General features: G+C 60.6%; 1 protein-coding gene across 4 annotated transcripts; it reads right to left on the bottom strand.

Annotated features, from left to right (window-relative positions):
* Nucleotides 1–489: 489 nt before the first annotated feature.
* Nucleotides 490–24,800, bottom strand: DLGAP3 (DLG associated protein 3). 4 transcript variants are annotated; one of them, XM_090123890.1, is made up of 12 exons: nucleotides 24,437–24,800; nucleotides 11,503–11,591; nucleotides 7,811–8,888; nucleotides 6,863–7,068; nucleotides 6,095–6,161; nucleotides 5,739–5,973; nucleotides 4,982–5,322; nucleotides 4,574–4,659; nucleotides 3,484–3,908; nucleotides 3,173–3,264; nucleotides 2,911–3,054; nucleotides 490–2,539 (listed from the first exon to the last, which is right to left on the bottom strand). In XM_090123890.1, exons 3-12 carry the CDS (start codon nucleotides 8,828–8,830, stop codon nucleotides 2,321–2,323), a joined length of 2,835 nt encoding a protein of 944 aa, XP_089980016.1. In that variant the 5' UTR covers nucleotides 8,831–8,888; nucleotides 11,503–11,591; nucleotides 24,437–24,800; the 3' UTR covers nucleotides 490–2,320. The 4 variants fall into 4 exon arrangements, with proteins under 4 accessions (XP_089980016.1, XP_089980013.1, XP_089980015.1 ...); XM_090123887.1 differs by having other exon boundaries at nucleotides 6,095–6,209; nucleotides 24,437–24,799; XM_090123889.1 differs by lacking the exon at nucleotides 24,437–24,800 and adding an exon at nucleotides 21,345–24,317 and having other exon boundaries at nucleotides 6,095–6,209.
* Nucleotides 24,801–26,162: the final 1,362 nt, after the last annotated feature.

The raw sequence follows: 26,162 nt of genomic DNA, 5'->3' as shown, positions 1-26,162 counted from the left end.
CTTGTTACATTCTTGGCTTCCTTTACAGCCGGGCCATGTTTACCCTTCATCCCCTAACTCAGAAAGGAGAGCAGTGGTGGGGAGAGCTGTGCAGTCAGATGTGGGATGGATGGAAACGGGGGGAGCTCTGGGCAGAGGGAGAGGCGGGGGTGGGCAGCACGTGGGGTGAAACCGTGCCAGGAGACCTCGAGGGAAGAGCTGTGCAGGGAGACACACGCAGCCTGTGCTGGGGTGCCTGGTGCTGGGGTGCACCTGCCGCAGGCAGCCTGCTTTAGAGTTCCCTTCCAATCCCTACAGTTCTGTAAGTCTGTGATTTCTCGCCCCCACGGATCATGAACCCCCCTCCATGCCCACCCTGCAGACCCCCATCCTGTGCCCACCCCACAGACCCCCATCCCGTGCCCACCTCGCAGACCCCCATCCCGTGCCCACCCCACGCACACGAAGGCACACACAGAGCAGGGAAAGGCGAGCCGGGTGCCAGCCATGTCCCCATGGGGAGGTGGCCGCTGCCCCGGAGTAACCAAAGTGGTTCTTTTTATTAATTTTGGAGGTTTGTTACAATAAAAACGGAGCCACGTGTCACGGTCACTGTACAGTGCTGGAAGGGCTGGAGGTCTCGGGGGAGCTCAGGGTGTCCCTGTGCAGGCACAGCTCTAAAGCTACGGTGTGGTGGTGGCAAGACTGGGCTGTGGGGTGACTGGGGCTGGGAGCTCCATCCCCATGCCCTCCCTCCATCATCCTTCGCAATGCCTGATTCCTACTGCCCCCCCAAAGAAGTGACACCTGGGCCTTTAGCGCCGCTTCTCACCAGGGCACAAAGCCCCCCCCAGAATCATTGCCCTGCTCTTGAGACCCTCCCAAGCCTCCACTGTGAGGGGACACAAGCTGAAGCCTCCCGCTCCCAAATCCTGAAGAGCTGGCTGTGGGTTTGGGGAGGTGCCTGGCACCTATAGGAACTCGAGGCACCGACGTCCACTCCCCCTGCCACCCACCCATGGGAAGAAGGGGACTTGGGGATGGCAGCCCTTGGAGGGGTCACAGTGCAGGCAGATTCCCTGGGCATGGGGGTGGTGGGAGCAGGCAGCTGGGGCTGCTCCCCATGGCAGCCCCTCACCGAGGGCCAGCAGCACGGATGTGCTGTGCACCTGCCCTGTATGGGCTGTGCTCGGAATGGGGATGGGATGGATGCAGCCTCATCTCCAGATCCCCTATGGAAGCTGCCATCAAGGAATTCGTGGCTTCATGGAATTCCTGTAGCATAAATGCTGCATCCCAGGCTGTCCCCTCTCCCCATGGGGCACCGAGGGCTCAACACCACCATCCATGATGTCCCATCCTTGCAGGGCACTGACAGCTCAGGGAGAAGGCGTAACCCTGTGAGGAATTTCCAGCAGCCCCACACTCAGGGGGAAGCTCCTGCCCCACATCTACAGCCCGGTCCCCATGTGCAGGGGACACCGAGGCCAGCCCCGGCCAGCAGCCATACCTGCTCTGTCCCTGCACTAAAGTCCTGCATAAGCATAGGAAGGTCTCCCCAGCACTGCTGCCTTGCTCACGCACCTGTGCCCAGGCTGCAAGATGCAAGGGAACCGACTGCCCTGTCCCCTTGGTGTTCCCATGCAACTGACTGGGAAAAGTGGCAGGATGGGCTTGGAGAGCACGGTGCTGCTGCTCAGTGTGGGAGATGCAGGTTCAGCTCACTGGGGCCAGGGGACCTGCTGCTCTGGTCCAACCCGCCCTCCAGAACACAGCTCTGGTCGTGTGTAGTTTCTGTTTTATTCCTTAGGTAATATTTATATATGGATATAGGTTGAGGACTCCTGGGTTCCCCACAGCACCGGGGCAGGAGGCAGGGAGCGGAGCGGGGCTCCAGCTGGGCATGGGGCTGAGGGCTCAGGGGTTCATCCCCGCAGCCATGGGATTGCACTGAGTTACAGAGAAGTGGGGGGGCCTGCCTGCGGCCCCATCCCCTCCCACCCGGCAGGGCCGGGGGCTGGGGTCACCTCTCCTTTGGATGGGATAGGGACCAAGGGGGGGTCAAGGGATAGAAGAGCTGAGACACGGCCCCAAAGAGGGCAGGGGGAAGGAAGAGCCCTGGACCCTGGGAGAGACGGGCAGGGGCATGCGAGCAGGGGGCAACGGGATGGGGCAGAACCGGGTTGGTGCTCATTCACCGTCGGATCCATGAAACGTCTACGATAGAAAAGAGAGAAGCTGTGAGTGGGCCAAGCGCTGCCCCCAGGGTGTCCCCACGGCCCCTGATCACAGTGAGCGATGGACGCGCCGTCCAGTCCGGGTAGAAAAGCCGAGGCCGCGGTCACAGCCGGGTCTGCGCCTCGGGGATGTAGATCTCAATGCTGTCTGCGCTCTCAGTGGCCGAGTTCTGGCGGAAGGAGGCGGCGCGTTTGGCTGCCAGGAGCCGCTTGCGTGCCTCCTGCCGCTGCCGGTCCACCGAGTCCAGGGAGCGCTCCTTCACCGGGTGCACCTTGGAGCGCGGCGGCTTCTTTGGTATCGGGGGAGGCACCTTCTTCTCCTCCTGCACAGACAGTGGCAGAGTCTTAGGGTGAGCGTGGGACCGGCCCTGAGCCTCCTTTCCCCCCCTGCCAAAGTCAGAGCGATGAGATGAGGCTGTGCTGTGCATCCCTCCGCGCAGCTGCACGTGTGCAGGATCGTGCCTGGCCCTTGGCACACGGCACTGCCCAGAATCCAGCTGCAATATCACAGCAGAGGAATGGCCTCATTTTTTCCTGTTCTTTGTTTTTCAAGTGTTTGCTAAAAGCACCCGCTGGCTCTGCTGGCGGTAACTCTACAGCAGTGGTTTGGCCACAGATGTGCTTGGGGATGAAGAGGAAAGGAGGGATGTGCACAGCACCAGCCCTGCGCACCCCTAGCGAGCCCTGCCCTTACCTTGGGCTCAATGATCTTCCACCCGTTGGCCTTGAGCTGCTGGAGCTCTGCAAACTTCATGCTGACATCCTCAATGGAGAGCTGCAGCAAGTCCCAGAAGCCGGCCAGGTCTTGGAAGGTGGGCACAGGGAATGCGTTGGGATCCTGTGGAGACAGTGAGGGACCACGTTGGTCACATTTCATGTGCAGGACACCCACTGTGCTGGCATCACCCCACCAGCCACAGGCTCAGCACACCCCAGGATGGTGTTCAGGCACTCACCATGTTCTGCTGGCAGAGTCGGTAAAACTGCTGCACCTTCTGGGACATGAGGAGCTGAGCACTGCCCACAGCGCTCCGGATCTTCTCCAGGACTGGCAGTGCCGGGCAGAAAGCACACAGTCATATCTCCTACAGGGACACAGGCATCCCCTCCCCACCACTCACTGAGGGCCCTGCTCCACCATTTGGGATCCCCAGAGATGTCTACACTGATCCCAACTTCTTGACCCTCCCTGAGCCAGGTGGCACCACCAAGATGCTCCAAGAGTGAGAGCAGTGCGGTGCAGCCCTGGGTACCCGGCCCCACTCACTCTCCTCCGGCAGGTCGTAGTCCTCGGCCTCCCGCTCCATCTGCTGGCACCAGCCCTCCATCTTCTCCACCTCAGCCTGCAGCAGTTTGATGAACCATTCCCCATCGCGGTGGCAGGGGGAGGCACGGCCGGAGTCAGGCAGGCTGCGGGAGCCTCGCTCCACCCATGCGTCACGGCGTGGCACCTCCACTGCATCGTACTGCATCTGGTAGTCCTCCCGGTATGCCCACTGGCCCTGCGTGTGCACCGTTTTGTACACTGCATACTGCCGGCCGGACTCGGGCTCCGAGGAGTGCCGCTGGAAGGGGCGGCCAAACTGCAGAGCTTTGTCCTCGGTGGCCACGGCCAGCCCGGCGAAGCCCTCCAGCTCCAGGTCTGCCTGCACACCCGCCGTCACACTGTTGGAGCGCTTGAAGCGGGCACGCCTGGGACAGAGAGAGCGTGTGGGGTTGTTGTGGTGAGGATGCTGGGAGCTACGGGGCCAGCGAGGACATCCCTACCATTCCTGTCTCCCTGTGGGCACCATCCTGGGGCTGGGGACACCCAGTGTTTGGGGCTGCAGGGACAGCCCTGAGCAGCTGCATCTTTCCTGTCCCTCATTTCCTGTGCTCTTAGCCCGTTTCCATGGCTACCGGTGCTGGACGATGCTGGAGGATGCAGAGCAGTGTGCACCAGGGTGGGTGGGCACGCTCCCAGTGCTCATCTCCTCATACACCATGCAGGTCCCAGCACACAGCACACCCACCCCATGCAAAAATTCATGTTTTGTTGCAGAAAAGCCCAGAGTTTTCATCCACATCTGTGCAGGTTGTGAGCTGAGCCTCAGCAAACGAGACCTCAACACTGTGTGGGAGCAGGGGATCCCCTTCCCCAGGCTGTCCCTTACAGGCAATGAAGTATGAGTGCCAAGGCCAGATTCTGCCCCTTATGGGGACAGAAGGCTCAGGATAGGGATGGTGCTGAGCTCTGGGGGCATCAGATGAGAGAAAGTGATGCAGGCAGGAACTGGGTCAGTTCAGAAGGCCGGGGGGGATCCAACTGGAGAAAGCCACTGGCCAAGGAGCTTGGCAAGGCTCAGCTTGGGGCATACCTTTTGTCTTCCTCCACCTGCACCCCGATGGAGTGGAACTCCCTCTGGCTCCGGCTCTCCGTGTCCGAATCAGAGACAGCCTCAACCTGCCAGGGGCAGAGGGAGAGCATGCTGGAGGGTGGCCCCATACCATAGACAATAGGCATCCAGTGCCCAGAGAATGCTGCACTGTTAGGAGAGTGGGTGGGCACAGGGGTAGCATTAGGGCCATTGTGGTGGCACGGGGGGTGGCATTAAGGCCACGCAGTGGACGTGGAGGTGGCTTTAGGGCCACTGTGGTGAGCATGCTGTTGGCATTAGGGCCATCTCAGAGGCACACTGGAAGCAAAGGGACAAGTGGTGGACTCTCAGCATGGCTCGGACAGACTGATACCCAGATCTCAGCCCATCTGGAGGAATGAAGCCCACCTGGACACCAATGGACGGCCGCCACTTCCTCTGCCGAGCCAAGCTCCGCAGCTCCTCCCGCCCGGGGATGGCCTTGATGATGAGCGTGGAGGGCTTGGGGGCAGTGCGAGGCTGCACCGGTGGCAGTTCAAGGGACACGGCCGTCACCTTGGAGCTCTCCAGGCTCTCTGCTGAATTGCAGCGGGCCGCGGCATCTTTGGACCAGGCGGGGCCACGGGTGACCTCGCTGGGCAGGTAGCTCTCGTGAGCAGACTCGGTGCTGCTCTGCGCGGTGACGGAGATGAGGGGCTTGGCTTTGGTTCCTGGAGGGATGGGAGGTGGAGCTTTTCTGTAACTGAAGGCTGTTGTGGGAGAGGCGCAGGATGAAAAGGTGCGTGAAAATAGAGAAAATTTGCTCATTTCCTACCGCGAACGGGCACCCTGGGGAGCAGCACCCACCCCCTCCCGCAACAAGGAGCCCAGACACCAATTTGGGGCAGCCCTGCAGGACCTTGTGCAACCATTTGGCCAATTTAGCCCCAAAAAGGGACTGGAAAGAGGCCCAGACCCATTCATGCAGCAAGGGGCAGCAAAGGGAAGCAAAGAACAGGGAAAAAAGTGTGGGAAAAACAGCAGAAGGATGCTGGGGGCATCGTGGGGGGCATCCCATGGTGTGGCTGAGCCATGAGCAAGGTGGGGCTGCATGGGGCTCAATGCAGGTGGGGCTGCATAGGGACCCTCATGCTGCCAATCCGTCACCACCACCCCCAGGACTTACAGGTGCCGGGCTTCAGGATGCTGCTGGTGATGGGCGGCCCGGCGGGGGCTGACATGGAGAAGAGTGAGAGGCAGTCGTCGTCCTGGGAGCAGCCTGCCTGGATGGCCCGCAGGTAGCTGTGGCTCCGCATGCGGAAGCAGCCGGGCAGGTCCAGAGCCTCCACAGCTTGCGACTCCACCTCACCAAAAACAGACTCACACACAGCCTCAAATTGGTGGTTGAGCTCATCATTGATCTGCAGAGAGCAGTGAGTGATGCTTGAGGTGGCATCCACAGCATCCACCCTCTGTCCCGGTGTGGGGACAGATCCATGTTCCCAGCACAGTGCCAGGTGCCAGCTGGGATGGGGACCCTACCTGGCCAGTGGTGAAGGAGCGCCCGTAACCCTGCCCCCGAGGGAGCATTCGAGGTGGCACACCGCAGCTGGGACAGTTACAGATATATGAATCAGAATAGTGCCTACTTGCAAACCTAATGAGAGACAGTGGGAATAGAAGGGATGGCACCAAAAGCAACACAGTCAAGCCGAGCATTTGGAAATGCAGCCGCAGCAATGGTCCCACAAGCCCCGCATGTCCACTGCAGCTCTTGCACAGAGCCCTTCCCACTGCCCCTACTCTCCTGGCAGGGCTGGAGACTCCCCAGGGCTGCCGCAGGTGGGGCTGAACATAGCTCTCCAAAACAGTCGTGCTCCATGTGGCTGCCTGGCGCTTTGCTCTCTGCTCAGGTTGGCACGGAGATGCTCAGAGCAGGCTCCCTGTGCCAGCCCCGAGGTGGAGCAGCCTCTGGCAGGGTGCTGCCGTGCAGGGCTCCGTGCACAAGCAGTGGCAGCGAGGCGCATGCAAAGTCCCCACTGGGGTTCTGCACCCATGCAGGCAGAGTGCAGCTGCAGCAAGAGCTTCTGACAGCTGGCACATTGCAGACAGCAGGTGCCCAGCACAGGGTCATCCAAAAAATCCATCCTGGGTGCCACTGGTACAGAGCCATCAGGAGAGGGGAAATTCCATGCTTTATGCAGTGGAGACAGGGACACTCCCGGCATCTGGGAATCTCCCTGCAAGTGTGCCCTTTCTCTGTACATAGCTGCAGCCCTGCTCCCTCCCACAGCCCAGCAGCACCCTTACTTGCTCCTGGCCTGGTCGGCGCTGGAGGAGCGGCGGTAGCTGTCTCTCCGTGTGGCCGCCCGGGGCGACACTTTGGCGCTGGCATCGGAATCGGCGCTGTCCTCGTCGCCCATGGCCTTGATGTAGCTGCCACTGCGCATCCTCCGGCAGGGGATCTCCCCGTCCTTGCCCACCGCCGGGTACCCACTCCACTCGTCCTGCGGCACCTGGGGTTGGGGGTGTGTGGGTGTGCACAGTGGCAAACAACAGCCCAAGCCCGGCACCACTCTTCCACCCTCCCTGCCCCAAATCCAGGAGGATAGATCCCTCCTGGCAGTCCCAGCTGCGTCCCCTGCTTGCCGCTTCCCACCTTGTGGCCCCCCTGGCAGTCACGGCCAGGCCAAATCCCACCCATGGCAGTGTGGCTGTGCTTCTGCCACATGCCCTTACCAGGCTGCGGCGGCACAATGGTGTCCCCAGGCCATGCAGGATGGTGGCAGGGCCAGCACTCTGCCCTGATACCCCCTGCTCCCACCCACCCCAGTGTTGTTTCACCCTGTCTCCTTCCCCCAGGAAAGGGAGCGAAGAGTTAATTAGCTTTTAATTGGAAGGGAGGTGACCTAGAAGGGAGCCTGGTGACGTGATGGGATTGGCGGTGGCACTGGGCCAGGCGCAGGCAGGATAAAAGCCCAAAAGAGGGAGAGGGCAGAGGGCTGCGAGGAGCCTGTGCAGCTAGAGCTGCCTTGACCCCAACCCATGGACCAGAAGATGGCAGAGGAACACAGTGCCACCAGCAAGGAGCCCTGCAAGGACTGAGGACAGCAGCAACCAGTGGAGCTGGCATGGCCCCACACCACCCCAACCACCAGGATGCTGAGACACGGTCCCAGCTCACCCCATGGCATCTCTATGGCATCACCAACCACAGTCCCGTGGGAAAGCAGCACCTGCCCTGTCCGTCCCCCTCACCTGCAGGTACTGGTAGGCTCTGTCTTTGGCCTTTGTCTCCTGAAGCATCAAGGTTTTCTCCGTGCCGCCGGCGCTGGGGTAGGCTTCGCGGGCTTGGCTGACAGTCATGGTGTGCCAGGCGCTCCTCTTGACCGTCTGTCCATCCAGAGACATGGACATCCCGGCACACGCCAGGCATTTCCCTTCCCCGCCGCTCTTTAGACTCTTCAAGGTCAAGTCTCTGAAGGCACTTTCGGGAGCGTCCACGCAGTACTGGGTGCCCTGGTCCACGGCGTGCCGGCCAGACACCATGTAGCTGCTGTCGCTGTCCAGGTTGTCATCGGAGCTCCACCAGCCCATCATCTTGGACCGGTGCCGGGAATCCACCTTGCGATCCTTGCTCTTGCTGCGCTTGCCGTGGCGGGACTGATGGTGGTGGTGGTGGTGATGGTGGTGGTGGTGGTGGTAGCCGTCCCCGCGGCCGTCCATCTTGGTGCCGTTGTAATCCCGCTTGGCGGGCGCCTCCAGGGAGTGCGACTTGGCAAAGAGCTTCTGCACGGAGTGGACGAGGTGGCGGATGCGGCTGGGGCTCTCGCTGCGCGGCTCGGCGCCGCCGGCCCGCGGGTACTGCAGAGTGTGGAAGCCGTCGTGGTGCAGCGGCAGCTGCTTCTCAAACTGGTCCAGCAGCGTTGGGGGCAGGCGGTTGATCTTGCTGGAGGGGTGGGCGGTCGCCATGCATTCGTCGCAGGAGTCGTAGGGCTGATGCTGCTGCGCGTGGTGCATCCTCGGGAAGGTGCTGCTGGCGCTGCCGGAGGGCGGATCGCTCAGGGGACCGCACTCGCCGGCCGTGCCAGGGCTCCGCACCGGGCAGAAGGGATGCTCCAGGGAACACGGCTCGCTGGGGCTGAGGAGGTAAGGCGGGTGGCCGTCGGGGCCGTGGGGGATGTAGTCGGCGGGATGCTCGCAGTCCTCTGGGATGCAGCGGCAGCGGTGGACGGAGGAGTGCTGTGCCTGGCTACGCTCCCCATGGTAGCCCTTCATGGTGTCAGCACCTGCCCCGTAGCCTCGACATCCTGCAGGGCTTTCCCTGCGGGCTCACCTGTGGGCACAGGCACGGGCACACTGTCATGCTCCCATCCAGCTGCCCAAACCCCCATTACTAAGCAGGTAAAGTGTTCTGGCTGCACGGGGTCAGGAAGCACCCATGGCAGGATCCAGCCTTGCTGAGCCCCTCAACCCCACCCAGGGCACTAGGCTGCCCAAGGGGATGCCAAACCACAGGGATTTCTAAGGGAAAGCAGCAGCCTGCCTCAAAGCATTCAAAGCAGATCCTTAGTGCATCATAAGAAACTTGTTTTCTTCCCTGACACCAAATATTATGACGTGCTTTTCCATTAGGAAAACAGTTCTGACTGCATTTTCCAGCCGCTGCGATTCACAGAGCCACTAATGAGCTGAAGCGGGGGGCTGAGGGGGGCTGCTCCATGCTGACATCTCCAACCCGCCCATCCTCCCACCGTTCCACTGTGTATTGACACCTCACATTCCTCCAGTGCCATCCTCCACCACCACGTGCCCACTGGCAGCAAAGACATGGAGCAAGGAAAGCCATCCCCACGCATTTCCATCCCCATGCACTGCCATCCCCATGCATTGCCACCACACACACATAGCTCTCATTTAATCATTTCTTAAGCAAAATGCAGAGAATCACACCAGTTCCCTCTGATGGCAGCCCCAGGGCTGGCTCTGTCCTCACTGTGTCCCCAGATGCCGTGCAGGGCCACAGAGACCCCCAGAGACATGTGTGCCCCACAGGGGGTTTGTCTTCCTTACAGCCCCTCAAAGGCTCTGCCTTGGGTATGACTATAAACGAGGAAATTACTTATTCTCCAGCGTAGCTCAGCTAATTAACAGGCATCAATTAACACCCTTTTTATCGTATTTAGGGAGGGTGACATGGGCACCCCAGCTCTGCGATCAGGCTCAGGAAAGGTGGAGCAGCCATGGTGACATGCCTGGGGACAACCTCTGGGGACATGGGACAGCAGGGACAAGCAGCCCTGGGGAGACACATTGAGCCCAGATGGAGCAATGGGATGGGGAGCAAGAGGGAAAAAATGAGGAACCCTGGGGTGTACTGAGACATACAAGCTGTGCCCATGGAGCACCAGGAGGGCATGGGGACTCAACACCTCTGAGTACAGCACAGTCCAGTGGCTGCAGGCACTGGTGGCAACAGGGAGCATCCCCCAGCCACCCCCGAGCTTCTCCCCTTGCCTTTCTTCCTAACATCAAGGCTGCATCACTTGGCCCTGTTCATCTCCCTCCCGCCTTCACAATCTCACTCCAGCTCTAACGAGGCTCCCTAATTGCTGCATCTTAAACGAAGGAAGCAGCAGCCTGCTGGAAGAAGAAATGCCTCTGCTCTCGTGGGAGAGCTGGAATGAGGCACGGGCAAGCAGCTGGGGGGGTGTGGGAACAGGTGGGCAGTCAGCAGCAGGACAGAGGGATGGGTGGGTGGGTGGATGGATGAATGGATGGACGGACGGACAGATAGACGGATCCCTCCCAGCCCCGCCTTTGCCTTGGGCTGAGCTATCATCTCATGTTCATCGAGGGAAGTGCTCAGCTGAAGCAAATATTGCCACGGCATTGGGAAGAAGGAGTCAAAACAGCTGAGCAGCCCGTTATTAGGAGCCAGGTGGGCTTTTGTGCTCAAGAATGGGAGGAATTAAACAAAGCAGCGTGCTTCTGAAGCAGTGCCGCAGCTTTTCTGCAGCCACCAGCAGTGGGATGGGGATGGAGACAGGGATAGGCACAGGGATGGGGATGGGGATGGGGATGGAGATGGAGATGGCGACAGGAACGGAGCACTCCCGTGGGTCTCAGCATGGACCATGTGCCTGGGTCACTGCTGTGCTGCCCATGCAGGGACCCAAGGGAATGCTCCCATCCCCATGTCCCATCGCAGATTCAGAAAAGGGAAAAAAACCCAGCACCCGTCTGAATTTTGTGCCATTTAACACCAGGGTAATTACCACCATTGGGAACCTACCGCCCACACAATTATGTGCTAGGATAAACTGGAAGAGCGTAATTACCATTACAAATAACTCACTTCTTGCCTTTATTGCATCCAAAGCCTGGAGAAACTCCCATCAGCAATTCCCCCACCACCAACCTCCTTCTGACTTTTGCTTTTGCAGCAATTTCTCCCCAGTTCAGGGTCAGCAGCGGGTGGAATGGGACCTATCACCCCAGGCACTGTGGGGCTCACCCAAATTCCACCTCCCTGCTTGTTTTCCCAGAGGGGCCCTTAGCAGAGGCAAGTTCTGCTTCCCAGCACAGCACAGTGAGATCTCAGCCTTGGCAATGCCACGATGATGCCAAGGAGCTGCAGGGATGCGGTGCGGTCCCCACAGAGCCCAGACCCCCTGCACCCCCAGTGGGAAGGGGACAGGATTGCAAACACCACTGCAACACTCAGGTCTGACACAACGTTAGAATCATAGAATTACTAAGGTTGGAAAAGACCTTTAAGATCAAGTCCAACCACTGACCCGTGCCCACTACGCCCACAAAACCATACCCACTATGCCCACTAAACCCATACCAACTACACCCACTGAACCACATCCCCCAGTACCACAAAATGAGTTTTGTTCCACATTTTCAGGTCCAACCCCAAAAGCCAGCATCCCAGCACTCACCGCCCGGCGCTCAGAGGGATGCTGTCCTCACGTCCTCATGTCCTTACAGCCTGATGTACCCTCCAGCAGCGCGTCCCAGGGCGAAAGTTCTGCAGGGAGATGGAGCACAAAGAGGAAGAGCGAGGGTGGTTGTCCCCAAACAGAGCCTGACCCAAATCCCTGTGGGTTTTTAGCACCGCATCCTTCCCTCCTCTGGCTAAGGAGCACCACGGCCAGCACAGCCCTGCACATGTTTGGCGCAGCAACGCCCCAAACCCATCCCCAGCCACATCCTCTTATGCAATTCCCTGCCAGCGGGTGCCGGAGCTGCCCAGCATCCGCCTCAGCACTGACTTTGATTTGCACTGGAGCCGTCCATATGCTCCACAAAGGCTCCTCCTGCCACCAACGAGAGCAGAGTGGTTTTGTGCAGCCGCTCGCCCGGCAGAGATGCGCAGCGAGCCCGGTCCATTCTGCTTTGCAAATTAGCGACAAGTTTGCCAGCGCGGTTCCTGCTGGGGATTTTTATGGCTTGTGATGAAAGTAAGAGAGAACAAACACGCAGCTTGAGCTCCCGGCACCGCGTGCGAGCTGGAGCCTGAAAAAAAATAACGCTCTTCCCACTTCGGAGCTGAGCAAATTTGATCTACAGTCGTTGGATGAAAATAAATACGGAATAGCGCCAGGTCGCTTCCACCATGCCTTTCATCTATTTACTTTTTCCCCAACCAGTTGTAAGCGAGAAGGATTGCAGAAAGCAAATATTTTATTTTATTACTAATTAGTCCGTTATTTTATTAGGCCGTATTAGTAAAATTTACTCAGCCTGAAAAAAAAAAAACAAAAAAAAGGGGGGGGGGGGAAGAGAGGAGGGCTGGGAAAGGAATCACCTAATTTAGTGCGTAATTCTGCATCAAGCAATTATTTTCTTAAAAGTGGAATTAGCTGAAAGCAGCTCACTGATATTTCATTAGTTGCGTCAGGCCGGAGAGAGAGAGTGTAATTAGTCAGAAGTTTGTCGTTCCTGGAAGTAATTACTTCACAAGGAAGGGGGAGAGCAACCCTACTTGGCTGCATGGAGCTGCAGACCACCTCCCATCCCCAGAGCCCACACTGGCCCTGCCTGGCTGAGCGGGGCAGGAGCAGTGCTGGCTCCTGATGGCAGCGAAATATCCGTCATGCAGCAATGTGCAGATGGATAAAGGTTGGCTGGGAGCTCGGAGCAGAGGGACGGCACTGAGCACAGCTGGGAGTGCAGGGTTTGGGGCTTTGTTCTGTGCAGGGCTCTGTGCTCCCAGCAGTGCTGGGACCATGCAGGCCCTGCTCAGTGCTCAGATGGACTCAGAGGAGCCCCAAGAGAAGCCAACCTGGGACAGAGAGCGAGCAGGATGTAAAAATCACAGCCAACGTAATGCAATCAAGAAACCAAATTACCGGTAATGAAACAAAAAGCAGAGAGCAGAGACTGCCTGGGAAGGAATGGCAAGGGGTGGGAACCACGTGGCTATAAATAAGGAATGAGGGTGTTTTTTAAAAAGTCATGAAGGACAAATATCAGCCAACGAACTGCAAATGTGAGCAGCACCAGCGACAGCCATCAGGGCTGGACATGCAGAGCCAGCGCTCAGCCCAGCCCAGGGCAGCACTGCCGGAGTTGCCCACGTCCACGTGGTCCCACAAAGCGCAGGAGCTGCTCCAGCCCTGAGCACTGCTCAGCATCCCCAGGGTGACCCCGATTGGGTGATCCCAAGGAGTGGCACTGAGCACCGTGCTTCCCATCCGACGCACTCCCGATGCTGAGGACAGGTTGTTTGATGGGAGCCGTTGATTAAGCACATGATTAGTTTTGGCACCGGCGTCAGTTGCCTGACAGCTCCTTCTCCCAGCGCTGGGGAGAGTGAGCGCGAGGTACTGCCTCTGCTGATGCAGCGGTTGGTGGGATGAAAAATCCTGCAATGCAGCACTGCTTCTTAATGAGCCATTTGTCTTTGAGGCTTCTTGACTCATTACCATGCCGGGAGAGGGATGGGAGTTGCCCCAAGTCCCCATCTGAGCAATTACTCCTTGAGTAGAGCGAGGAAATACTGCCGTGCCGTGCCCCAGCTGCCGGGGATCCCGCACGGCCGCCAGCACCGGGATCCCCACCACCACTGCTGGCTGCTGCTGCCAGAGCTGGGGGCAGAGGGCTGCCAGGTCCCCACCAGTGCCGTGGGCCATCACTGCAGCTCTGGGGCAGCTGGTGGGTTTGTGCTGGGGCTGGAGAATCCTGGTGTGGAGGAGGGAGCCTAGCAGACCCCCGGTTTGTGAGCGAGCTGCTTCACAGGCAGCAAAACCCCTAAAAAGGGGAGCAGATGGGGCTGGCAGGAAGAAGACAGCTGTGGTGAAGGCTCCATGGGGACACCGGGAGCCACCGCGCATACAGGAGGGGACAGAGAGGGCCAGGGGACAACCCTGCTCCCCAGTGGGGACATCTCAAGGCCACGCAGCTCCACTCAATGGATCAACCAACGGTACCAGCACAGAGGCCTCAGAGCATCGGGAGGAGTGAGTAATTAAGGATGAGTGAGTAATTAGGACAGGGGCTGCCAGGGAGGAAATGCACCTGGGCAGCGAAGCAGTGAGTGGTGGTGATCCTGCAGCTCAGCCCTTCTTTCACCATACAGCAGAAGGATGCACCTTCGCAGGGCACCACCACTGCCCTTCGGTGCCACCAACAAACAATGGCACGGGGCTCCCCAGCATGTGCCCATCACTGCTGATGCCCACAGAGAGCTTTGCTCCCACAACCCAGCAGGATGGAGAGCCAACGTGCCCAGTATTCACTCACAGCAAAGGGGAGGACACAATGCACGTGCCTCCAACAGTGTGCTGCCCCAGCCCAGTGCCCTCAGAAGGCTGTGTCCTGTGGTCCTCCTGCACTGGGGGCTCTTTCCAGGGATGTGGATGCGGTGAACCACACAGTGTGCATCAAAACCAGTTGAACTCCAGCAGCTCCATTCCACCTGCGCCGCAGCTCACCCCATTTCCAACATAGGGAAGTGCTGCGCCTGCTTCAAAGCCACTTATCTCCCCAACCACGCGGTGTAATGACTTAAGCTGGGGATCACTTCAAAGCGGCTTTCACAAACTCAGGGCACGCAGCCGTGCCAAGGGGCTGCTCTCTGGTCTGCTTCCCCCATCACATGCCATCCTCTGCCCCGACCTCAAATGCCACCCAAAAAAACCTATTAACTTTGCAGCACTGGCCCTGTTCTGCAGCTCATGATGCCATTTCCAGCAAGCAGGCCCTGCGAATGTGCAGCAACAATCCCACTGTCCCCACCAAAGGACACCCTGTGCCACTGCACCCCATCTTCAGTTGCAGCCCTATGATGGGGTGAGGGCTGGATGGACACAGAGCCCCGAGCAGAGCACAGCACCGCTCACCAGTAAGGGCCTGAACTGCCGCTTTAATCGATGGGCTTAATTTGCAAAGCTGATGAAAACCTAAATATTTAAATACATAATTCTGCACAATGCTCTTAGAGTGGGAGCAGAGCGCATGGGTGGGGGGGATATGAGCACCGGGCACAGCACAGCCCTGTGCCAAGGGGATGGGGTCAGCCCATTGGGACCAGTGTCCCCATTGCAAGCAGTATGGGGGTGGCACAGGGCCAGGCTGGGCTGTGCATGGGGTGCTCAGCTCACCCTGCATCCTGCTGCAACCCCTGAGCGTCCCACCGTAGTTGAGGGAAACGGAGAGCAACGTGAGATTGTGAGCTGCAAAGGGCAGCACGAGGGGCCCGCAGAGATTACACCCCTGAGAGTCCTGCGACAAGAGCTTAGAGATAAAAGAGATTTACAGGATTTACCAGCAATACAAATTGCATATTTAATTTTAGCTGTGGGGGACTGAGCCCGAGCAGCACTCGGAGGTGCGCGGGTGCCGCAGGGCACAGCCTGGACAGCCACAAGGCCATTCCCCAGGGATCACACTGATGATATCCACACACAGCCCTGGTGCTGGGGGTGCTCCTGAGTACCTCCGGACCCCCAGCAAAATGCCTGTGAGCCAGCTCAGGAGTGACACTTGGCTGCCTCCTGCTTTGCCATGCTTCCTTTCATCCTTGATGAAGCTGTCCCTGGAGGAGGCTGTTTGCCATCCAGGGCACAGTGACTGGAGCTGGGGTTAGGAGCAAGGGACAACCAGAGCTGAGCACCTCTGGGGTGGGATGAAGAAGCCCTAAAGAGAGCCAGGACCCCTCTGCAAAGCAGGATCAAGGTCAGGGGCCAGGCACACAGCCCCTGCGGCCCAGGGGACAGTTGGTGGCCCCAGCACAGGGTCCCCATGGTGCCACCCGGTGCGCGCATCCTTCCTCCCCACTCAGTGGGTGCGCAGAGCGGCGCAGGGACACGAGAGAGGGAAGGACGGTGGAAGATGAATGGGGGAGTCGAGAGGCTAATGGCATTGTCTGGAAAGTAGGTCGTGTGCTGAGCAAAAAGATATTTATATCAAAGCTCGTTCCCCCGCAGAAGCTCCAAGCTGGGCGCAGGCAGCACGATGAGCCCACAGCCCCGTGCACCTCACAGCACCCCCTGCTCCAGCCCCGGGCCCATGGGGTTGGCACCCACAGGGACCCCAGATGGGATCCTGCAGGCTGTGCTGCAGCACAGGATGGAAATTAGGGATGTAAAATGATCCCAAGTGGGATCTGTTCCTTTTGCTGAGCTGGCTGATGGCTGCTGGAGTCGCATGGGGTTATTTTTCATGTCTCCTTTGTGAATGTGTAACAGCTCCCCAATGATCCCCGACAGGCAGCCACCACGGGGTCCCCACGGGCTGTGCAACCCCTGTCTCAAACTGCAGCCAGGTCTCAGCCTGGTGCCCAATCCCATCCATGTCCCTTTGCGTAAAGGAGATGCCCCGTGCACCACACACAGCCCCAGGTCCCTCCTTCCCATAAAAGCTGGACTGTTCCCATGCACACACTGCAGCCAGGCACTGCCGGAGGTCCTGCTGCTGGGCACAGGGATGTGGTCCCCATTCATGCATCCCCATCCCACACCCAGGCACCTTTGGTCTGTGGGGCCAGCACGGGAGCGGGTCCGTTTCCCATAATAGCTGCGTCGGCTGAATTTACAGCCTTGCTCCAAGTTATTAATAATAATGGCCTCCCTCTTAAGTAGGGCTTTTCATCTGTCTCAAAGCCCTTTCCAGAGGACGTCTGCAGCATTATCACCATTTTATTAGCGTTTGAGTGGGCAGCAGATGAGATAGAGAGAAGGAATGTGCCCAATGCCCCAGGGGCCCTGGGGATGGGGACCCTGGAACAACTCCATAGGGCAGCGGGGACTGAACATCCCTCGGCCACCACGTGCAGAGCTGCTGCTGTGATTTACATGGGTGGTGAGCCCAGGTCCCACTATGTGGATAAATCCACACTGGGCAGCAATAAAACAGTGTCACCTCCTTGGTAATCCGCAGCGTGGTGACAAATAGAGGGCCACGGTAATGGCAGGAGGCTCCAGTGTTGGCATGAATAAATCCCAACCCCATGGCAGCAGGGCTGAGGTGAAGCCTGGGGTGTAACTCCTGTGCAACTCCATGGGTGACACATGGCACAGATGGCATAGGGTATGGCCATGTCCCCATCCCTGTGAGTGCAGAGATCTTGGCATATGGGACCCATGGCAGCCACATGGGACTGGGGACATTCCCATTTTGTTTCCCCACAGCCCTGCATATCCCCATCACCCTCTGTGTCCCCATGGCCCCACGTATCCTCATTGCCAAGTGTGTCCCCATGGCCCCATGCAGGGCAGAACCACTCCTGCACACCTCTCCCCACAAATCACACCGGGACTCTATGGGCAGATTTATTTCCCTCTAAAAGTGCTTTGATCTGAAGTTATTTTTTGTTTACTAGCAACAAGGTATTGTAAATACATCTTTGCTGATAATTATAGAGTCTGGGCGCACACCTTAATCTCCATAAAATATCAGATGCTACAATTTGCCTGATTTAATGAGATTAGAGGCTGATAAGCCGCTGAGGTAAGCTGCAAAGTTGGAGGGGAGGAGGAAAATGATTGCAAATGCTCTATAACCCCCTCCTCCTCCTCCTTCTCTCCCCGGGTGCCATGCCCAGACCCACAGCCCCAGCACTGCCCACCCCACACCGCCCACAGCAGCTCCCAGGCAGCGCCTGGACCGCGCGCAGCGGCTTCACGCAGTGATGGGCATTTAGGGCAAACGGTGCTTTTATACCATTTACCTCATTAAAACTCCAAAAGCTCAGAGCGGCACTGAGGCCGTGTGCCACGTGCTGCTGGAGGTGCGAGGACAGGGCGGTGGGGAGGGGGTGGCTGCTGCTGTCCCCATGCGCCCCAGTTTACCCAAAGGAAGGTGTGTGCAGGAACAGGGCACGGCCACATCTGCCAGGGCTTGGGGTGACATATGGGCATGGACACGTGTGCGTGGGCACATGCAGGGGTGTAGGGCACAGTTGTGGTGCCCAGAAGGTGAGCATGCTGGCACCCCGTGCTCTGCAAGCACATATGTGCATGCAGGTGTGATTGTGTGCATGCAGGTGCACGGATGTGCAATTAGGTGCATGCATTCCTGGTACCTCTGCTCACACCAACGAAGTGGGGGCTTGTTGGAGTCCATGCCAGAGGATCAGGGGAGGGGTCCTGGCCTGCAGGAGCTGCACACCACCCTGCCACCCCTCACCCCTCCCCAAAGGGAGACCCTCGAGCACAACGCCCTGTGTGTCCAGGCGGGGGTCCCCCTCCTGCAGCACGGGGGGGCTGCCTGGCATGCAGCAGGCTCTGCTCCATAACGAGCACCACCGTTTCCACAGCAACCTTAAAGGCCTACAGCTGCCGCCTCGCTAACGAACCTGCGCCAGTGGCATTCCTGGGGGATGCTGAGCCCCAGGCCATTGCCAATCACTGCAGCCTCAGGCTGGGGCAACCCCTCCCTGCACCCAACTGCCCCCACCCACCTTCCCCCCAGCCCCATGCCCCTCTGCACAGAGCCCCCAAGGTGCAGCGGGACCCCCTCCTCCCCACTGGGATGGGTGCCTGAATTGCCCCCACTGCCATCTGGAGGGCACTGCGACCCACAGATGTCAGCCTGATGGGTTAATTAATTTCCTTCTTCTTCTGGCTGTTATCAGATGGGATACGACGTCACCTGAGACTGTTAATTGGGCTAATTATTCCAGGTTCAGGTTTTGAATAATTAGTTACTGTTGTCTCCAGCCTTACTTCCACTACTCTTCACAAAGGTCAGGCGGCTGCCAGCTCCCAAAGTGCCAGCAGGGCGGGGGGCTGTGGCAGGGATACGTTGAGCCCCCCAGGCTGCCTGGGGACAGCGGGCACAGGGGCAGCACCTGAAGCTGTCCACATGCTCCAGTGTTTGCTGGGGTGACATCCTCATCTGGTTGGGGACAGAAGGACCCACCCAAAGAACACTGCACTGCCTCATCCCCCGCTATTATTAGCCCTCGCTAGCCTCCCTGGGAGCCATTTGCATATTTGATTGCAACTCCGAGGCGGGGCAGGGCCCTTCAATCAGCCGCTCCCGCAGCCTCATTTGCATGGTGTGACATTTTGTGCCCGGAGTGCTGACACTGTCACAGTGAGCGGGGACCCGGCTCGGAGGTGGCACAGCATCCCCCAGCCCCAGGCACACCATGTCAGACAGGGCGCCCACCTGGGGACCAAAACACCTCTCCAGGCCCCCAAAACAGATGGAGCTTTGGGTGTCTCGTGTCCCCAGGTGGCCCTGCCACACTTTCCAGACCAACCTGCACCCCAGCCCCGTCCAACCTGCCCAGTGGGTAATTAGCAGCGGGTGCACAGGGTGTGGGTGTCGGCACAACGGCGCTGGCTGCCCATCCTGCCAGCCCGACTGGAGCTGCTGCACATCAAAGGGCGGCAGCAGGCGGGGACCTGACATCCTCATGGAGTCGGGGGGGCTCCTGAGCCTCAGCACACCCCCAGGAGGGACACACAGACACACCGTGGGTTGTCCCTTTTGGCCACGCAGCGTTGGAACGGATGACAGCTCAGCCACACCAGGCACAGCACAGCAGACAGCTTCAGGCCACCACAAAGCCACCACCTCCAAACCATGAGATGTCGCCGTCATCACAGCCACCACCATGGCCACCACGTCACCCTGCTGCCCCATCGCAGCCCTCAGCCCCCTCCAGCCCCTCTTGCACCCCAGGCCACGGAGGCTCCTGGTGGCTGCGGATGGAGCCAGGCTGCCCCAGGGCCCTGAGCACTCAGGTAGGACCGGTGTGGGCACTGCCACAGGCCATGTCCCAGGATGCTCTCATTCAGCATCACAGGGTGCACGCTCAGCAAGAGAAAACAACCTGGGGTGAGGGGTGGGACCGAGCCTAGGATCAAGAGAAAGCTCTGCTGCATCCCTCCCTCCTGCCTCAGTTTCCCTTCCCGGAGCACACACTGGAGGTACAGGCATGGTGGCAGGGGAAAGCTGCACAGAAGGACCTGGCTGCCATCGAGAGGAGTGAAGTGGAGACAGGCAGAGCTCGAGGCGCAGCTGTCAGCACCAACTGTGCTGCTCACGGCAGTCTGGCGGGCAGGCAGACACGAAGTTCCAACCAGAGCACATGGCAGAGTGCAGCCCTATCACCCAGACACAGGAATCTGCTGCTGAAGCAGGAAAACCCCTCCAGGATGCAATGGGTGGGCAAACACACCCCTTCCCAACACACATTGGGCCGCCCTCCTCCAAATGTGCAGCACAGCCACTCACACGCACAGCCCCCTCCCTCCTGCCCCGCATCACCAACAGCACAGCACGAGGACACCCAGCGCGATGTGGCACAGCGAGGGCTCACCTGAACAAAAATCCTCATGGAGAGCACCGTGTCTGCAGCGGGGAGCACAGCGTGTGAGCTCAGAGCCCGGCCTCAACGCACACAGCCCCAGCACAGCGCAGGGCTGCAGGGGAAGGGAGGGAGGAGAACCCGGCTCGTCTGGGCAAGGGCTGGCCGGGAGCCACGCGCTGCACACCGAGGTGAGCCGGCTGCCAGCAAAAGGGGTTCGACCAGGAAAGGGTTACGAGCAGCGCTGCAGGGGTGCGGGATCCCGCTCAGCACCCAGACCCGGCACCCCTTCCTCCCTCCCCGCACCCCACTCACCGATCCCAGCTGCTAAGCCGCAGACTTGCCCATCCTTTCTCGGTGGGAACCGGCAGACGGGAGCACCGCGGCGGCCCGGTTCGCTCTCCTCCTGCAGAACCCCTTCGGGCCGCCCATGCCGCGGTGAGGCCGGAGTTGTCCCCACGGTCACAGCCACCCAGAGCAGCGCGGTGACCACGCTCCCATCCAACACCGGCACCTCCGAGCGCAGTCGGCGTCTCCGCGCTGGGGACACACCCCCCCCCCCACCGCACACGGCCACGTGCTCGCCAAGGGCTGCCCTCCCCCGCACGCCCCCGCGCTGAGCATCGCTGTGCAGCGACAGACGGACACACGGCCCCGTGTGCACAGACGGACGGACGGACGGATGGAGGCACTGCCACGCGTGCACCGCCGCATCGCTGTGCAGGTGGATGGGCACGCACTGCTGTGCACCCCCTGCATCTCACTGCCCCCACAGTGCTGCTTGCACCCCCAGCACCCCCACGCACCCACACACAATGCAGCAGCACCCCACACACCGTGCACATCCCAGCCTTACCGCAGTCCCCGGCTTTACCCCCACACTTCCCACACGCAGCCCTCACCCCGACAGCTCCCCCCGCACGCCCACCCGCACCACCCCTCTCCCACCACCCCCAGGCAGCTCTGAGCAGAGCGCGCTGTGACACACCGACACTGCCTGCCATTCCTCCATCTCACCCTGGCCGCGGCCACATCGCAGACACACCACTCCCCACCAAGGTCCGGCTCAGCATCCCCCCCAGCAGAAGGTCCCAGCCCCAGCACGGCACCGGGGATGGGTACAACCACCAGGATTCAGCACCTCCAGCTTCCCAACGCGGCACCCCCGCACTCCCACGGGCCGGCTGTTCTCCAGCTCTGCTCTGCCCACCGCAAACTTCAGCTGCTTCCAGCCCCAGTGGCTCCGGCTCTCCGAGCTGTGGGGTTGAGGCCGAGCCCTTCGGTGAGCACCGAGCGCTGGCAGCCGCGCCGCAAACATCTGCTCTTCCAGCGGCCCCATGATTCACCGGTTATTAATTGGGGTTTGGCAGTGCTGGGATGTGTTTGCATCCCCTGGCTCTGCTCAGAGCCACAACTCGCTGCTGACAGGCTGTGGGTGCCAGAGAAGGAGCCAAGAGCAGCAATGCACCGGGCGCAGCGGAGCCGGGCCAGGACGGGCACGCGGCGCTGGGCACAGGAGCGGTGCAGCACTGCGAGCTGTGCCAGCAGCAGTGCCAGCAGCCCAGCACTGCTCCTGGGGCTGCAGGTGGTGGTGGGAAGGCACTGCCTCGGCTCCCGCTCTTGGCAGCATCGCTGGGTGCTGTTGGTGCGTCCTTCCCTGCTGCAAACAGCACTTGGTTTGTGTAGGGTCTCCTGGATGCTCCCATGAGCAGCACTGAGCTGCTCAGGCATCGAGAACTGCAGAGCTCGGGTAGCATCAGACAAAGGCTTTGAAAAGCCTCCTCCAAAGAGAGCCAAGAGAAATATGAATTCAGAAGCTGATTAGAAACCATGTCATGGCTCGTTCCAACTCCAGCATTTGGGGAGGAGTGAGCTGGAGGGGGGTGGGGGGAAACGTGCAAAATCTAACTGGGATTTAGGGAAGGCTTTATGCATAGGGAGGTGCCGGAGCACATCTGCTTGCAGGGTGGGGGAACACCAGAACAGCCCCGGTCCTGCAGAAACGTGGAAAGCACAAATTAATTCTCTTTAATCTGATGGGCACCAGCCCTGCTGCCACGTGCGGCTGCCACAGCTGGCAGTGAGCAGCCCAGCCCCACTGAGCTGCACCCCCATCGTCAGCACTGGGTCTGCAGAACCCCAAGGATGCTCCGATGGGCACAGTGCTGCTCCACAACCCCAAGGACCGCTCTGTGCTTCCCCATCCCATCATTTTCCCCACACCGCAGGCTGTGTGAGGGATGCTCCATCCGCCTCCATCCACCCAATGCTGGGACCCATCCACCTGTGCATCCCGGCCCCCCCGCCTGCAGCACGTCTGCTGCTATTCTTAGCTCCCAGCCCTGCGCTCTCCCAGGCGATGGCACCGTATATTACTATTATTACTTGCTGCCAACGGCTTGGAGCAGGCAGCCAGGATCGTGGTGGGGCTTCCACACCCCTGTTGACCTGTCATTCGGTCCCTGTCGGGGTTTGGGCCTCTACGTGCTATTTCAGGAAATCTAATTTTATGGTCAGAAGGAGCACACGCCACGCATTCTGCTCCCAAGCTGAATCCAGGCCCTTCGCATCGCCCTCCTCCAGATTTTAGCTTCGCCCATGATAGAAACAAGGGCCAAGAGTCACCTTTGGCTCCAGATCCCAATTTCTGCCTCGGTGGGATCCAGGGTTTCAGCTCAGCAGATCAAAGAGAGGCGAGTGCCTGCAAAACCTGGAGCTGGAGCCCCACAGCAGCACATGGGCACCGAACCCATGGGGCTGGATCCTGTCCACACGGGTAGGCACAGCCATGGGGATCCCACAGATGGGCTCTGCCCTGAGCTGCCAATTGGGAGGCAGAAGAGGAACCCCTGTGCACCGCAGCATCCCTCACCCTCCCCTCCAAAATCTGCCACCAGTGGGGTATCACAGGCAGGAATAATGCCGCCCCACAGCTGGGAAGCTCTGCACTTTGATGGCGATTTTTTCCCTCCAGCTCTGCCAGCACTTGACAAAACACTTGGGATAAGGGATGGCTTGCCTCGTGCCCGGCTCCCAGCAGCAGTGCCCGCGGCCGCATGTCCTCGAAGGCCGTGTGTGCAGGATGCTCAGAGCTGGGAGGCGAGGGACTGAGATAGACAGGAAATGACATCCATTTCCTTAAGGGGAATCTGCGCTGCTGGCCGAATCCTGCCCCCATTTACAGCCAGGGAGGCTGTCAGCTCTTGGCCCAGACTCTGGTGGGGGCTGCTGCTGCCCATGCATGGCTCCGGCCCCTCCTGCACGTTTGGGGTTTCGAGCTCAGCCCCATGAGGGGGGTGACACATGGGGCTGAGTGTCACAGGATGGGAAAGCTGAGCGATCCCAGCGCCAACTTGTGCAGGTTGGGCACGAGGTGGACAGACAAAATCTGATCATCCAGGAGAAGGAAGGCTATGAGAGAAGAGAGGGGCCCAGATCCCATTCCCTTTAAGCCCCACTGTGGGGCCGGGTTGGACCAGAAAGCCTGGAAACACACTGAGAGCCACAGCCCTGTGGCCTGTACCCACCTGGTGGGACACAGCTGTCACAGCCCCAGAGCCCTCGTGCTGCCAGCTCCACGACTGCCGAGGAGGGAGACCCCCGAGCCGGGGGGGCTGGGCCTGCCCAAACCCAATCTGAGCCCTCAGAACCAGGTGAGCATCGGGACCACGTCCAAGGGATGGCTGCAGCGATGGCACAGCCCCGGGGGGTGGGTGATGCTGGATGCTCCATCCCTGCCCTCCCCATCTCAGCCCCCACGCAGCAGCACCGAGCGGCCCTCAGGTGGGCACCGAGCATCCCACTGCAGTGCCTGTGAACACCCCGACCCACCCGACCGCCCCCAGCTCTGCTTCAGCTCCAGCGCAGCCCCAACGCGTTCCCCGACCCCGCAGCTGCGCTCACACCGACCCCCGCGGGATACCGAGCAGGGAGCGGCTGCGGGAAGCGAACGGGAGGAGAGGCAAAGGGGCCGCCGGGAGGACCGCGAGTATCCCCCGGCCGCCCGGGCACCAACCTCGGACAGCCCCCCCGGCGCCCACCCCGATACCCCTCCACATCCACCCGGTGCCCACCCGGTACCTCCGGAGCCCCGCGCCCGCCGCCCTTACCCCTCTCCGCCGCCTACATCCCGCGGCCGGTGCGGGGCGGCCCCCCGACGGCCCGGCGCTGCGGGGCTGAGCACGGTTCGGCCCGGTTCGGTTCGGCACGGCTCGGCTGGGCTCGGCTCGGCCCGGGCCGGCGCCCCGCGCGTGGGAGCGCGGCTGGAGGCAGCATGCGAGTGGCGGCGGCCCCGCAGTGCAGCGCGGAGCGGAGCGCGGCCGCCGAGGCGCAGCCAAGACGCGGCGGTGGATTTTCCCCGGGAATCAGAGCGGGAGGCGGCGGCGGCGGCGGCGCAAAGATGGCTCCGGTGCGGCTCTGCCGCCGCCTCCCGGCGCCCCGCGACCCCCCGCTCCGGTGCGGCTCAGCCGGGCCGGGAGGGGGAACCCGCGGGGCCGCGCACGGGGACGGCAGCTGCGCGCCGCGGGGTCCCTCCCACCCGTGGGCTTTCCTCCCGGGACCCCCCTTTGCTTTCCCGGGAAGCCCCGAGGGGCTCAGCCCCCCCCACTTCCCCCGACAACGCCGGCGGCAGCCGCCCTCTCGCAGAGGCCCTCGTGCCAGGAGCTGTAATTTGCTAATAATAATAATTACAGCACACGCAGGGGACAAGTGCAGCAGAACAACGGGGTGGGAAACGCCTCGCTGTGCGCAGTGGCGGCGGTGGCACAGTGGCAGTGCCCGGCCCTGACCCCAAAGCCACCCACCAGTCTGGATGTGGGGCAATGGCACGGCCCGTGTGAGCTCCTGGAGCTGGTTTTGAGGTTTCTTTTCCCCCTTAAATTGTTTTTTTAAGCAGCCACATCCCGGTGCTCTGTGCCCACATCCCAGCACTGTGGTCCTTGGGCAGGCCGCTGTCACCGTGTGGGTTGTCACAGCATCCTAGGTTACAGCAGTGGTCCCATTGTATCCCACCGCACTGAATAGGGTCACTGGGAGCCGTGGTTCACCAGCACAGCCCCCGGCCTGCAGATTGCCTCCCAGCCCCACGCACGACCCCCCCATTTCCTGCTGCACGTGGGGATCGGCAGCGCTCTGCCAACCTCCCCACGAAGTTACATAAAACAATTAAAATTTCATGCGTGCTCCTGAAGGCGGATAACGGGGCGGCCGACGCGGCTGGGTCACGGCACGACGTGGGGCACGGGCACGGGTGGGCTGTGCTGGGATGCAGCGACACAGCGTGCAGAGCTCTGGGCACAGCACGGCGCTCAGCCACACCCCGGCCCCATCAAATGTTCCTGCGGCACGTGGAGATCCCCCACCGCAGCGCAGTGCCCACATCCGTACGGCGCAGCCCCTCTGCCCACAGCAGCGTCCCCAGAGGGATGTGCGTGACGCGGGGAGCAAGACACGGGTTTTGGGGTTGCCGGGGGGCGCGGCTGGGGGCTGAGGCCGTGCGGTAGCATCAGGACCCCGCGCAGCCCCTCTCCCCCCGCTCGCTGCTTTACGTCCTCCCAAAGCACCGACCGTGCCGAGAGCCCTGCCAAGGGGCTGAGACCCCCAGGTGTGGGGCAACCCGTGCCCTCGTCTCCCCCCATTCCCTCCATCATCCCTCCGCTCCCCCCGAAGCCCATCCGGCCGCAGGGCAGCGCCCACCGCTCACGTTCTCACGGTGCCGGGGACGCGGGGCTGAGGCAGCGGCAGAACGAAACGGGGCTGGAAAACACCACCTGCCCCCCCCCCCCCCCGCAACGCCCACGGCCCCGCACCGCCTCTGCCGCGCGAGGGCTCCCCGGG

The sequence above is a fragment of the Phasianus colchicus genome, chromosome 24 (assembly GCF_987193195.1).
Source record: "Phasianus colchicus chromosome 24, bPhaCol1.hap1.1, whole genome shotgun sequence".
Lineage (NCBI taxonomy): Eukaryota > Metazoa > Chordata > Aves > Galliformes > Phasianidae > Phasianus > Phasianus colchicus.
Note: the sequence above shows the minus strand (reverse complement) of the source record. Positions and strands in the feature narration are given on the sequence as shown.

What these genes read in the sequence shown, in the direction of transcription:
- DLGAP3 (XM_090123887.1), bottom strand. Translation starts at nt 8,830, where the DNA reads ATGAAGGGCTACCATGGGGAGCGTAGCCAGGCACAGCACTCCTCCGTC. An exon ending in GAGCCTACCAGTACCTGCAG is followed by an intron (nt 7,069 to 7,810) that starts GTGAGGGGGACG and finishes CCCCAACCCCAG; the next exon opens with GTGCCGCAGGACGAGTGGAG. An exon ending in GACTCTGCCAGCAGAACATG is followed by an intron (nt 3,055 to 3,172) that starts GTGAGTGCCTGA and finishes CTGTCTCCACAG; the next exon opens with GATCCCAACGCATTCCCTGT.